Raw genomic sequence first — 14,447 nt, 5'->3', positions numbered from 1 at the left:
AAAATGTATATAATAAATTAGGGGCAAAAAATACAATTAGCAAAGCATCTCAAAATCTCTAACTTATAAAGATGAACCTACAAAATATTAAAAGTGCTTTACTTCATTTGGTGGATAAAATAATCCAAATGAACATCCAAATCTATCAAACAAGAACTTGTGTATCCTACTGAAACACTAATTGTGTTTCTTTCTTTTTGTTTGAACAATTTGTGAATTGATTAATTTACATCCTGGAACAAATCATAATTCTTAGTTTAGTTACAGACAAATGAGTTTTTTCTACTTAAATACAAGTCCTGAGAGTAATGTAAATTCAATATAGCCGTCTAAAAATACAGGAGATTATTCCTCTTAAGTTAAATCATCCTGAAAGTGTGTGTGTATGCGCTGCGTGTGTGAGTGATTGTTTTTTGTGCAAGTAAGACGCTCCAAAGCTTTGAGTTGAGTTTGGCCTCTGATCATCTAATCCACTCTCGCCTCTGCTGCAGGACTCAATCCAAACGAAMTGTTTTGCACCACCTTACTTCTTTGACCTTCGACTCGCTCACTTTTTACAACCGTTCGACGCTCAGTGCCAGAAAGTAAACAGCTGCAGAGCTTATCACATTTCAGCTCTGACCTGATGGTCCCATACATTTTGTATTAATGTCCGTGAGCTGTGCATTTGTATTCAGGATAAGTTCGCTGAGTCGGCCAGCTTTTTGTTTCTATTAACCCCTTAAGTAAGAAAAATATATATATTTGTGTGTAAACACCTAAAACAACTTCTCACGGAAGACTTGGAGTGAATTGACTACATTTTTTCAGAAGCAGAACTTGCGTTGAGTTGAATTGATGCCTTTGTCAATAAATAAAACTGTTTATGTTATGATAAATTGTTGCTTTCGTTTTTGTTGACTATGTCTGCTGTGGTCACATTGTTGTAAAAAGGATTTTCTCAACTGAGTCAGAAGATTTTGAGCTTTCCAACCATCCGCCTCAGGTGCACCATGCAGCATTTATTTAGAGGATATTTTATAAATGCTTGGACTCTCATCATCTATTATAGATTTCTCAAGTTTATTTTTACCACTCAGCTACATMGGCAATTTCAAGATTTCTTGATGCTGTGTAATATACTCCACTCTAAAATCCTGCAGTTTAATTGTACCTTTTAACACYRGATTTACTGCTTTAATATGGCTCTTCACTTTCTGCTTAGTCATATTAATCAAACTAAATGGTAAATCTGTCTTGCACCAATTAAAAGCTTTTGCACTAAATAGCTTTGACCCGCAAGGTTAATACGTCTCCTTTCTTATGCCCGCTTACATTTATTTAGAAAATTTCTTGGTCAAGTCTTCTCTCATTTTTAGCCAATCAATTTGGATTTGTCTTTTTTTTGTGTGCACTTTTTCATGAAGATACATTACAGGATGTTTGGCTTTTCTTTTATATCAACACATTATTCTCCCATCATTTGTATTCTTTGTCTTAATTWAATGTTTTTTATGTTCTTTTCTTTTATTCTGTCTTTCAGTCAGAATCGGTTGTCTGCTTCCTTCTGCCTCACATATCAGGATCGCTCCTCATTTTTTCCCCCAATTCTTTTCAACTATCGTCTACTGAAAAAAACATCTTTATCTCAATGATATTCCTGCTTTACGCATCCCCCCCAACACCTCCATTTGTCCCTCCATTAGACAAGGTGACTCCTGCAGTAAAAGGCTCCAACCCTCCATTATACCAGGGTAAAAAACCTTCATGACATTCTGTCCCTTGTGGACAGTGCATTGATTTTTTCATATGTCTCTCTCTCTCTCTCCTCCTTACTTTGTTTCAGTCTCTCCCCCCGTCTTTCTTCTTCTGTCTGTCTGCCCTTTTTTGTTACACTAACTCTAATTCTTTGAGGTTAGGGTCTCCATCTTTTGGTTCTTTTTCATGTTGCCCATTGGCGACCATGGGCCCCGTCTGCAGCTTACATTATTGACTTTTCAAACATCCATACACATTTACACACAGAGAGACACCCTTTTGACCCAGGATCAGATGACTGATCCAGCCAAGAACCTGGCAAATACAATTACTGTAGTCTTCTGCTAACCTAAGGAGAAGGGTATATGCAGGTTTGTGTGTAGGTGTGAGTTTTTTTTTTTTTTGTTATTGTGCTGAGTTCAGTTGCTGACTGCAGGGCCTGTCATTCCCCTAAACACAACGCGTCAGTCAAAGTACAAATAATAAAAGTAAATACTGACTTTGAGTAAAGAGAAAATGCTAGGACAATATATGGGTAATGCACTTTTTTATGAGTTTTCATGCAACCCATTACAGTCTGTATGCTTAACTTATATTTGATCACATCTAATGAGATTTTGCAAAATCTAATCTTCCCTCATGTCTGCCCTTTTGTGTAATTCCCTTACCTTGTCTTGTTTTATCAGAGAAGGTTGTTATGTTAACTCTGTGGGCAAAGTTCTGTTTGCACACCATGTTTATTGTCATATTTGGGATTATTTTTAAACCTGCTAAGTTAACATTAGTGGAAAGACGCACAAACATGTTGAGTTACTCTATACAATTAACTGACCTTAGCTGGAAAGATTCTACCACGTTCAAGAAATAATTAATCAAGTTCTGACAAATCAAATGTTATTATCAAATAAAAACAGGRCCGAGTCCTAAATAAAAGTTACAAAAATGAAATCACTATCCAAAGGGAAAAAAATGAGGAAACTTGCAGGTCAGGAATCCGACTGACCTTTTTGCATCAACACCCCCGCTACAAAACATCGAATGAGAATTTGCTGAAACAAAGAATTCCCAAAAGTCAGAWGAATTTTTAGGCCTGAAATAATGTTAGCTTCCAACATTTTTATACAACTGCAGGCATAATGTGGACTATCTCCTGCTTTTACAAGACTTTCAGTGCACTTTCAAGCTATGGTCCTTGTGACAGTTCATATATATATATAATATTGATGTGTTCTGGAAATGCCCAGCTTGTACCTTCTCTTCAGGTCCTAAAAAGTAATTAAGACTATTTTAGGTTCGTGCTGTGGAGCCATATTTGTGTATTTGGTGTTAATTTTCCATGTGCAGAATAAGATTTGCACAATCCCTGCAGATAATTTTTGATAAATTGGCTTTTGAGAGAATTGAGAAATTCTGAAACAAAGTTAGTGTCATGGAAAGTGTTGTCCTAAAGCATGAGTTTCCAACCTGCTGCTCTGGGGTCCACATGTGGCTCTTCAGTCCCATTTCAGTGGCTTTGACCAAAACTAACAAATAATTTTCTTTATACTGTATATACTTTTTTTAATTGATAAAGAGCCAGATGGTCATAAATAAATCTGATCAACCWAAAACTGTAATGAAACCACACATAAATCTTAGTCGTGTAAGATAGAAAGTATGCACTTAATCTTGTTTCCCAAAGGCTCATGATGTCATCACATAATGCACAGATGTATCWTATTCATCCACACATACACAAACCATTGCTTTCTTTATCCTTTGCATCCATCAAGTTTTCATATTTTACTTGATTTTCCATTTGCCYGTCTTGTCTTCCTCTCTAAACTTATTTTTCTTGTGATACAAAATGTTATTTATTTCTCCTGCTGGGTCTCGGCATGCTGCAAATACATACCTACTCACATGATACTTCCAGGTTCTCTGAAACATGTCCAAAGAACAAAACATGTAATTCCCTGTCAAAAACAACAGCAAAACAGTTTGTCAGCGTAAGAATGAAAACGAAGCCACTCTATGGCTTTGGTTCTTTTAGCCTTCTCTTTTCTGTCACCCTCTCCTTTCTTTTCTCCCCATAAAACACCTCCATGCTTCATGCTTCCCTACCCACAATCCAGTGCAGGATGGCCGTTTGTTTGAATTATGACTCCRGCGCCTCTGAGAGAGGTGAGGATATTGTGTTGTCTGCATGCGCTTGCACACACACTCACACACACTGCAGTGTTGTCTCACTGTCACTGCAGATGCTTACCTTTAGCTGAATTTATGTTTATTACAATTCCAACAACTGACATCTGGAGCCAAGTGCAAAAATATACAGAACGGCTAATAATAATCTTGAGCAGGAGCAAAAATAGACTTCTAATGCAKCTCAAGGAGGGGGAAGACTGGTAAAGATGTGCTGGTCAGCTTCCTGAAAAGGTTTACCATCATTCCTTGAATGACACCCACCCACTCACACAATCAAACTTGCTTAAATGGCAGGATGTGGCTAATTCATTAAAAAGGTCATGCTCAGCAGAGGCGAGGGGAAAAGGAGTGAGGGATATTGATAGATTTATTTATAATGAAACATATTTACATAGCAGGACTGCATTTTGAAACTGTTGTGAAATCAGGTTTTAAATTARGAATAGAAAATGATTATTCGTCAGCCTGCACATAAACAGTACAGAGTTTTAAATAGTGTTTAAAAAAATACTGTTGATATTTATTCAAATACAGTGCACAAAAAAAAAATCAAGAGAAACGTGCATTATGAGTCAAGAAGGTACAATGCAGWACACATAAGTAGGTGTCAAGGAAGTAGGCAGCATATTTTCAAAGACAAGGAGATAAAACCAAACCATGTTTGCTTGTGTGGAGGAGTCAACCCAATTTAAAGTCTATTTGAAGAAGTAATTAGAGAGGAAAAGAAGTTTTGAAGTGGAAATTTRTTCAACTGAAAAGAAGAACAAAGTTGCAAGTTTTCTTGGCAGATTTTACAAGTGCTTCTTTTATAATCGTTCAGCTCTTGTCATTGTTTTTAATGGTGTTCTCCTTTTTGCTAAATGATGAAACTTTGATGTCTACCTTAGTAAAATTTATCAATACTGATTTTTTTTTTTATATATGTTAAGGAAGAGTTTTTGTTCAGGCTCAACTCTGAATTGGCAAAAATGATCAGATTAATTTTTTTGAACAATACCAAAAACAAATGTTTTTGTTCAACAGTCATTTTTTAACTGCTGTACATTTATCTCCCGTATCTCTCATTTCCACCAAAGAAAAGACATAAAAAACATGAATAAAATTTGTGTTTTTTATACGGTTATTCATATTTTAAGCATACATAAAAACACAATATAACATAAGTTTGATCTATTTTTTAAAAGTCAGACATTGTGATAGTARTTTGGAATGCAGTAGTGCATTAAACACCCATAGTGCTGCACTTTAAGGGGTCACACTTGGTATTTAAACTAATCTCAATGCTCAGCGTGATTTGGTCTCAGTCAGATGGTAAATAAGAATTCTAAAACAGTGTCTACACGTGACAGACTGAAGATGACCAAGTTGGATACCTAAATCAGCATATCTCTGTTTATATTAACTATAGTATCTTAATAACAAACTGCCAAAAAACACATGAAGAATTTGAACCGCTTAAACCCAAAAAGAGACTTTCAGGATTAGAATATTTGCCTTTAAAATGCTCCAAACAGAACCTTGAAAACGTGTTTTTTCATGTCTTGTTGTAAATATATCCACTTTACATATGACTTTTTTTTTTACTTTTCGTTTTTTTCTCAAAATGTCTGCTACCATTGTGTAGATTCTAAACAAAATCTTTTTTCATCAAGCATCATCACTTTTGTGACATTCTAACTGCATCAACACAGGACATTTATTGTCAAAACATTCAGGGAAATACGATTTGCATGAAATCCAGTTCAAGTGTAACCTCTTTCTCTWTTCTTTCTAGTCATTATTTCCTTCAGTCAGTAATCTTTGCCCACTGATGGATTTATGCTTCAACAGTGCTGCTTTATGTATAAGTCTGTGTGCTTCATTTTGTTCCAGAAGGCTGCAGAGGAAGCTTTGAATCAATTTGCCAATAGACCCTATGATTGACATGGTCAAACACGCTGATTAATTATAAAGGCGGAAATTAAATTTTGGACTTCTTTTCTATCCCCTTTAACAAACATTTATAAACACATTACACAAACACACAGGGGGAGTTCGAATGCAACAKGCTGCTACTAACAAGAAAAGCTCAGACACATGAAGTTGTCCCCATCCCAGACCGATACCAATCACGTCATGGCTAATCAGGGTGCTTGGAGAACAAAGATGTCGGTGGAATCCAATCATATCAGAGATGATGAAATCGTTTTCTGTGGATAAAGACAGAAGATGAAGTGCATGGCCACCAATATGAATCAAGTGGTTATTCTCATTTCTGGCCAAATTTTAGACATATGAAACATCCAACATGGTCTCAAAGATGCCTAAAAAGGACTTTGGAGTTAAATTCAACTGAAGAGCTAAGGGTATTTCTGCAACATTTTAGAAGTCCTGGTGGGATTCATTCAACCACACAACAACAGATTGCATTTACCACACATCACCTTTAAYTGTCTCTTAAATTGATATTTTTACAATAAAGCTAAATCAGAAAAAAATACTGTCAGACCACTGTGCAGCTGGTTGTTTGGTTGCATTGTGTTTTGCTTATATTTCAATCTTACATCAAAGAAAACTCACTCCAAAACGACAACACTTCAGACATTTTTTAATTAAATGTCTTCACACTATCCAGTTATACGACAACTTTCATAAAAAGATGCAGGCAGTTAAAAAGGGTTGTCAGAAGAAATGAATTTGTAAGAAATTTCACTTTTCACAGCTATTCATTGATGTTTGAAAATTATGATTGCCCAATTTGGATCTTTAAACTATGGAGACATTTTTGACAAATCCACTTTTTATTTGGATACCTGTGTTGATGAGTAAGGGCTGGAAATTGCAATATGTGAACAACTGTGCTTCTTGGAGAACAGTCATGATATAAGGCGGTTTATATAAAATAAGAAATCACCTTTGAACAAATAACCAGTGTGTCAGTAATGATGCGGAGCCGTACTGGTAAAAGCTGTTTGTGTAAGTTCTTAATTTTTACAATTTGGCTGCTACTCAAATGCTCAACTGCAGCAAAAATAAAATTAAAATTGTAACCAGTGTGAATTTATTTATAACTCATGGCATCATTATTAGTGTTKTTACYAAGTGTTATTKTATGAAAGTATTTTTAAGTTATGTMTTATAGAAACTTTATTCTAGAAAAAAATAAAATGTGAGGATGTGTATTTTGTTATTTTTTGTGTTTCCCTGTGTTTCCACCCTCCAGTTRTYCTAGTCATCCTAGTCAATTATCAATCATCCTCACCTGCTTAGCCATCCCCAATCAGTCCTGCCACCAGGTGTTCTTCATTTACTCATTCCCTGTGTTTGTATATATACTGGTCTTTTACTCCACACCCACTCACTKGCTCATTGTTTGCTTTCACCCAACTGTTATATGTTTCTCCTTAGTTGATCTTGTTATCTAGTTTTTTTACTGCCTTGACAGCCTTTTGTTTTATTTTTGTAAAATAAATTATGTTCTTACAAAAACTCTTACCTCTGTCTGGATTTGGGTTCTTCTCCATGTTCAAAACGTAACATAAAATCATTAACTCTTTACTTTTTTATTCAATATCCTTAAAATAATAGTAGTGAAAACAAAAGAAGAAGTCGACTTCTGCAGTATCATTCATCTACATATGGCAGCTCAGGCGGTGTGCCAGCTTTCCTGCCAAAAAACAAAACAGCCTTTTAATTAGATAAAACACAAACATGGCATTACCATATGTTCATGATCCCCAGACTCGCTGTGTTTTAGTCTCAAGTTGTTTAACAGATGCTCAAGCTTACAACTCTCCTGCAACAAGTGGGCACCAAAGAGAAATATCTCAAATCCTATTAAACCATTTTTCATTATGTAAAACAAAACTGTTCAGAGCCCCACTCTGATGAAACCTAAACCCTCCAAGAGTTTGCGTTCAATTAATGAAAGGACAAAGCAGGCACGCTCAAAATCTTCTTCAAAGTATGGCTGCGATACATCAAAATGGAATAAAACGTCTAATCACTTTATAGGAACCTTTGGAGGGTTGAAAATAATTATATTGCGAGCTAAACCTGGCTTGTTGGCACTGAATGGTTTACTTTCATGAGTCCAAACTGTGCTCATGCCAACTGCGAACAACTAGCAGCTGGTCAGATCCAGTCAGACATGAAACAAGTGCTTTGAGAGTRTAATGATCAAAAATGAAAATTACAGTTTGCTGCGGTTGACAGAAGTCTTGCCAGTGCTTAAATATTTTCAGGTTGTTTATTTTAAATGCTGTGGTAAAGTTGGTGGGATAAATGCTCTTGAACCTTACGCTAAACATTTTGATGTCTTGCTGTCACTTTARCCTTAAGCCTCCGTGTAATTCCCTGTTGAAAATACAAAGCGCATTGAGCTRTACTTGCAGTGCGCTGGTTTCCAGGTTCTTCCCTTTCACACACACACACTGAAAACATGCAAGCATAAAACTGAGCTCAATGAGGTGATTTCTCTTTGCCTTCAAATCAAACCTTTTGCTTCGGGAAGCACCTTCTTCAGGGTAAAAGCTGACATGACTGATATAAGAGTAGATGCGGCATTCTAAGGAGACAGTGGGGCTCAGTGGGAAAGCAAAGAGAGATTTAAAAGGTTGATAAAAGTGAACAAGGAGAAGGAATATGGATTAACAATGGATAGATGGCTTATGAGATGGGAAAACGTGAAGGAGAATCAAAGACGAGAGGAGAAGGCACTAGAGGAAGAAGGGATTATGAATGAAGAGGTAGAGAAAACAAAAACTAGGGATGATGGATGCTCAAAAAAAKAAAATAACACAAAAGTCAAAGAAAGGGGGGATTAGCAACAGAGGGATCTGGTGGAAGAGAGAGATTAAGGTAGAATGGTATTCTTTTATGCTCTTGTGTCTTGAGAGCAGACAGTAACTAAAGGTTCTGTCAGTTCTTGTGTGTTTGAATGTTTTTCCTTTTATTGATTCTGTGGATCTCTKTTATTTCAGCTTTCTCGCTGAGTTTGTGTGAGCCTTCAACAAACCTGTCACTCATGTTTCCTAGCAGAGATATGAAACAAGCAGAAACATTTCAATAGTTGTACTTTTTACAGTGTTTCCATTTGCACTTCATCTTTCTGTTCTTATGTAAAAAAATCTCTTTTCTTAAATTTCTGGAAAGCATAGACATCCGACAGCAATATTCAATATACACTCACCTGCCACTTTCATTAGGTAAACCTGTCCAACTGCTCATTAACGCAAATGTTGAATCAACCAATCACATGGCAGCAACTCAATGCATTTAGGCGTTTAGACATGGCCAAGACGATGTGCTGCAGTTCAAACTGAGCATCAGAATGGGGAAGAAAGGTGATTTAAGTGACTTTGAACGTGGCATGGTTGTTGGTGCCAGATKGGCTGGTCTGAGCATTTCACAAACTGCTGGTCTACTGGGATTTTCACCCACAACCATCTCTAGGGTTTACAGAGAATGGTTCGAAAAAGAAAAATATCCAGTGAGTAGCAGTTCTGTGGGCGCAAATGCCTTGTTGATGCCAGAGGTCAGAGAAGAATGGCCAGACTAGTTCGAGGTGACAGAACGGCAACAGTAACTCAAATAACCACTCGCTACAACCGAGGTTTACAGAAGAGCATCTCTGAACGCACAACACCTTGAGGCGGATGGTCTACAGCAGCAGAAGACCACACCGGGTGCCACTCCTGTCAGCTAAGAACAGGAAACTGAGGCTACAATTCACACAGGCTCACCAAAACTGGACAATAGAGGATTGGGAAAACTTTACCTGGTCTGATGAGTCTGGATTTCTGCTGCGACGTTCAGATTGTACGGTCAGAATTTGGCGTCAACAACATGAAAGCATGGATCCATCCTGCCTTATATCAATGGTTCATGCTGGTGGTGGTGGTGCAGTGGTGTGGGGGATATTTCCCTGGCACACTTTGGACCCATTAGTATCAACTGAGCGTCATGCCAACACCACAGCCTACCTGAGTATTGTTGCTGACCATGTCCATCCCCTTATGACCACAGTGTACCCATCTTCTGATGGCTACTTCCAGCAGGATAACACACCATGTCATAAAGCGCAAATCATCTCAGACTGGTTTCTTTAACACGACAATGAGTTCACTGTACTCAACTGGCCTCCACAGTCACCAGATCTCAATCCAATAGAGCAYCTTTGGGATGTGGTGGAACGGGAGATTCGCATCATGGATGTGCAGCCGACAAATCTGCDGCAACTGTGTGATGCCATCATGTCAATATGGACCAGACTGTCTGAGGAATGTTTCCAGTACCTTGTTGAATCTATGCCACAAATGATTAAGGTAGTTATGAAGGCAAAAGGGTTCCAACCCGATACTAGCAAGGTGTACCTAATAAAGTGGCTGGTGAGTGTGCTGTTAACTAGCATATRGGTTAGAGTTCAGGTCCAATTTCCAGAGTCCCATGCAAAACAACAAATAAACTGCATATGTTTGAAAACTGATGCTGGTTTGAATTGTAATAAAGTATTGCATAGAAAAGTAAAAACTTGAGGTTCATCTATTCATCTATCTGTGGTTTCTAGAAAAGTAGAATGGCAACATTTTACTCTGGCGACTGAGCTCTGGGGGGTTGGAAGGACAGATGGGTAGACGGATGGAAGTAAATGGAAAGAAAGGGGGAGGAGTGGAGGTTCGGGGTTGTTGGGTTCATGAGAGTTGGATGGCGAGGGAGCTGAATACCTCGAGCTAAGCAAATTAAAGTAAAAGGCAAAAGATGAATGACAGAGGGGTACAAGGTGCATCTGGAAGAGCAGCAAACAAGTCGTTGAGCAAAGCCAAAGGGAGGAGGGYGAAGGTATTGGAGAAAGATGGAGGAAGGAGAATGGGAATGAGAGGCAGAGTCGTGACTGTAGGTTGATTTACGGAGGCTTTCCTTTTAATGAAATTGTTTCAGTGACAGAGCCGGTAAAAGGCCCTTAATGGATTGGCTGGCCTAATGTAATGAAATTACTCCCTCTTTCACTACAGAGAGAGGGAAAAAAAGAATAAAAAAAGGGACACGGGGAGGAGGGGGGCGGAGGAGAACGGGAGAGAAGAAATGCAATTAATATTTACAGAACAGACAAGCAGGGTGGGCTTTAGTGACACTCGCTCTCCTCTTCAGCGTGTCTGCCTCTCTCGCTCCTCTCTCTCCCGGCGGCCAGTGTGCGGCGGGTGGGCGGCAGGGAAAGGAGGTGATAGGCTGACGGCAGCCAGGCCACTTCAGCACACCGGTCTCCTCTCTCTTGTGCTCCTTTTCCTCTCCTCCTTTCCTCTGGGCTGGTCACATCTGCGCAGAGGTGAGACTTCACCTTACTGTGTGTGCTGCCATCTGGACTAGTTCTCCCCTGAGTGTGTCTGTGAGAGTGTGTGTGTGTGAGAGAAAGACTACCCGCCGGTGTCTCCCACCTGCTACTTTAAGCCCACTGCTCGGGTATCACCCTGCACACACACACATACACACACATTCATTCACCATCTTGTGTTAGTCCCTCCCCCGACCGAGCGGACCTTGCAGACTTGCGCCTGACTCTCTCCCATCTCTCTCTCTCATCTGTGTGCGTGTGTGTTGGTGTGTGTGTGTGTGCGTGTGTGTGTGTGTACAGGCAACTGGACAGCAACCACATCAGCTGCATTGAAGATGGAGCTTTCCGAGCCCTGCGCGATCTGGAGATTCTGTAAGTAGAGGGAAAAACCGTGGTCCCCTACCCAGCTCCTCCTTCTCCTCCTCCTCTCATCAGTTTCTCCTTCTCATCTCTCCTCCTTTTCATGTGTTGCCTGTGAAACGGGGATCTTTAACGGCACTCTCCTTTTCTYCCCATCAGCCTTGCTTTAAGCCATTAATGTCTTCAACTGTGATTTTTTTTCTTCACTTCACGTCTACTTTTGTCATTCCTCGTTCTTTATTGTTCACTTACTTTTCTGATAGTCTGTTGCATTTCCCTGACCCATAAGTGCAATAAGTCTTTGACGCTTTGACTTAGAGATTATTCTTGTATGAACAATCTTTTCTTTAATTTTTAAAATGTTCATCTGTGCTTTKAAACGATGCCTTTTGGTTTTTAGTGTAGCCCTGTACGCTCTCAGACGCACAGCCAGTGTGAATTGCTTCCAATGACGATGCGCAGCATACCTGTTCATTCACCAGCTAACGCAAAGTCCTTGACTTTGCGCACACATTCACATATTACATAAAAAAGATAGAAGAGAAAGACAGAAACAGTGCGTCTGCCACTTCCTGTGGTTTGCATTGTCTTTGCACCAAGTGCAACAGTTAATGTGGGTGATTTCCTCCTGCGTTTGGGGATGCATTTGTGTGTTTTTTTTACATGTTTGCTCCCAGCTGTGAGAGTGATTAAGCATGTGTGTTCATTTTAGCTTGTGTGCGTATCTGTCCACATTTTTATGGCTGCTCATTTGTCACTAGGCTCAGTTGTGGTGACTGGCAACTGTGCAGGGCGAGTTGTGTGCAGAAAGATGTCTACTTCTCTGCAGACTTGTATGTGTCAGACACTTTGCATAAACATTACTCTGTGTTTCAGAGTCGATACCATGACTTTTTTGTTGATATAAAGGAGCTGTCAAAGTAAAAAAAATAAAAATAAAAACAGCAACGATTAATTAAAAGCAAATCATAGCGTAAGCAAATTCTTAAGACTGTGAGCAACAGAGCTGAAAATAGGTTCCTAGCAAAGGTTGTCCTGTTGGTTAGCACAGCCGTTGGTTAATTTGCCTGCAGTGCTAGCCATGTGTTTGTCTTCAGMTACAAGGTAAAACAAAGCAAACGAGTAAGAGAAATTTGTAAAATAAGTGCACATGAAAACATGGAAATGGGAATAAGAGGGCACAAATGGGATGAAACAAAAGAGCACCTTTAATTTGACATGTCCAGTGATGATGATGTCCAATGGAGTGAGTGATACATTTCTAAAGTTAAAAATTAAACAGCAGAAGATCTGTATTTTTCAGTTTATTGCCAAAAAAGTAAAAAAAAAAATAAAAAAAAACAATAAAATAAAATAGTTATAATTGTCTGATTCTGGAAGAAATTTGTCTCGTTTTCACATAGATCTGCTGCAGAAGCAGAAAATGTTACCAGAGTTTGCACTAAAGGTGAGCAAAACCATAAATACACCTTATTAAAAAAACATTTGTGCCAGAATCCAATGGATTCAGGTGTTTTATATAAAACGGCCAAAATTTACATCAAATTCTAATTATTTGTTGAAACAATCAGCATTATTTTTTTTTTCTGTAATGGATGTCCTTCACTCTAACATCAAGCTTGTGAAAGTAATGGGTAAAGAATTTCAGTCCAGTAAAYGGTAGATGTTTTTATTAAAGAGATTCCCAACAATATGAGGCCAGCATTGATTAGTGCTCTGTTGTAATTTATGTGATTGTCTTAGGTGCTGACTGTCGGTGGCTAATACATGATTGATTAGAGAGAACAAAAGGATTCCTGAGTAAAATGCTCAGTTTGAAACCAGTTAAACTGCTAAAGCACAAAGTAAAATGTAAAATCCAATCTTATAAGTTAGGATATAACAGTTCATGTAGTGGTTTTAAATGTTGTGACAGTCTGTATTGTAAATTTTTATTCCTTGTGTCTTGATTTCTTCATCTCTACATTTTATTTCCCTTTAGCACGGTTAGATCTTTCTGATTCCCTGCCCTCGCTTTTTGCTCTGCGCACAATGAAAGTGATAGGGGGCAGATAGCGTGGAATCAGCAGTGCGRGATACAACATATTAGCAATTCATAAGTCTTTGACAGCTGAGTGCTCGGCAGGATTTACAATTCACTGTAAATATGCAGCCTTTTCCCATTCAAAGCAGACAGCATGACAGCACACAGTATATTCACTGAATGTGACATTTTAATAAAGGCAGGTGTGTATTTGTGTGTTTGTGTATAGGGCATGAATGACAGTAAGCAATTCTGCCACTGGAATGATCTTCATTGCGAAGCTCTTAAMGCACCCACATATATACACACAACAGATATATGTGGAGTCACACATATTCACACACACACACAAACACAGACGCAAGACCCATCTGTTCAGTTCTCGGGGGCTGATTTTGTGACCGTGGTACAAAATTGGATGATAGAGATAACAGTAATTGGAGGTCATGTGACTGCAGCAKCAGCATCAGCAGCAGGTATGTGTCTGAGCATGTGTGTCTCACACACCTGTGTGRATCTTTGTGTTTCTGTTTGTCTGAACCCGTTTGATTTAAGGAGGTTTTGGGCGAAAACACTTAAAATTTTTAAGTTTGCACTTCTTTACAAGGTTTTTAAAAGGTTTTAAGTTTTATTTTGGTGAGACATTTTCACTTGACATTGGAACTAAGAAYATTAGTCAAACATCAATGTGTTTATTACAGTCTTATACTAAATTTCGCATCAAAAAGTCTCATTAAACAGTAAATCWAAAAATGTACTTTTTAGCATGGGTTTCCGCTGTATTTCCATAAAAAAATGAATATGAAGGTTTTTTTTTCTAAATTTTAGATT

General features: G+C 38.4%; 1 protein-coding gene across 1 annotated transcript in view; it reads left to right on the top strand.

Moving 5' to 3' along the window:
- The window catches only part of slit3 (slit homolog 3 (Drosophila)), a gene marked incomplete in the record, with an annotated part of 256,337 nt that overhangs the window by 141,746 nt on the left and 100,144 nt on the right, over window positions 1-14,447 (top strand). Inside the window, 1 exon segment of the mRNA XM_014001945.1 lies at window positions 11,534-11,605. Within this exon segment, the coding sequence (XP_013857399.1) occupies window positions 11,534-11,605 (72 nt within the window).

Source organism: Austrofundulus limnaeus, unplaced genomic scaffold, assembly GCF_001266775.1.
Source record: "Austrofundulus limnaeus strain Quisiro unplaced genomic scaffold, Austrofundulus_limnaeus-1.0 Scaffold11, whole genome shotgun sequence".
Taxonomy (NCBI): Eukaryota; Metazoa; Chordata; class Actinopteri; order Cyprinodontiformes; family Rivulidae; genus Austrofundulus; species Austrofundulus limnaeus.
The sequence above is the reverse complement of the archived record's forward strand: the minus strand, read 5'-3'. Positions and strand labels throughout refer to the sequence as shown.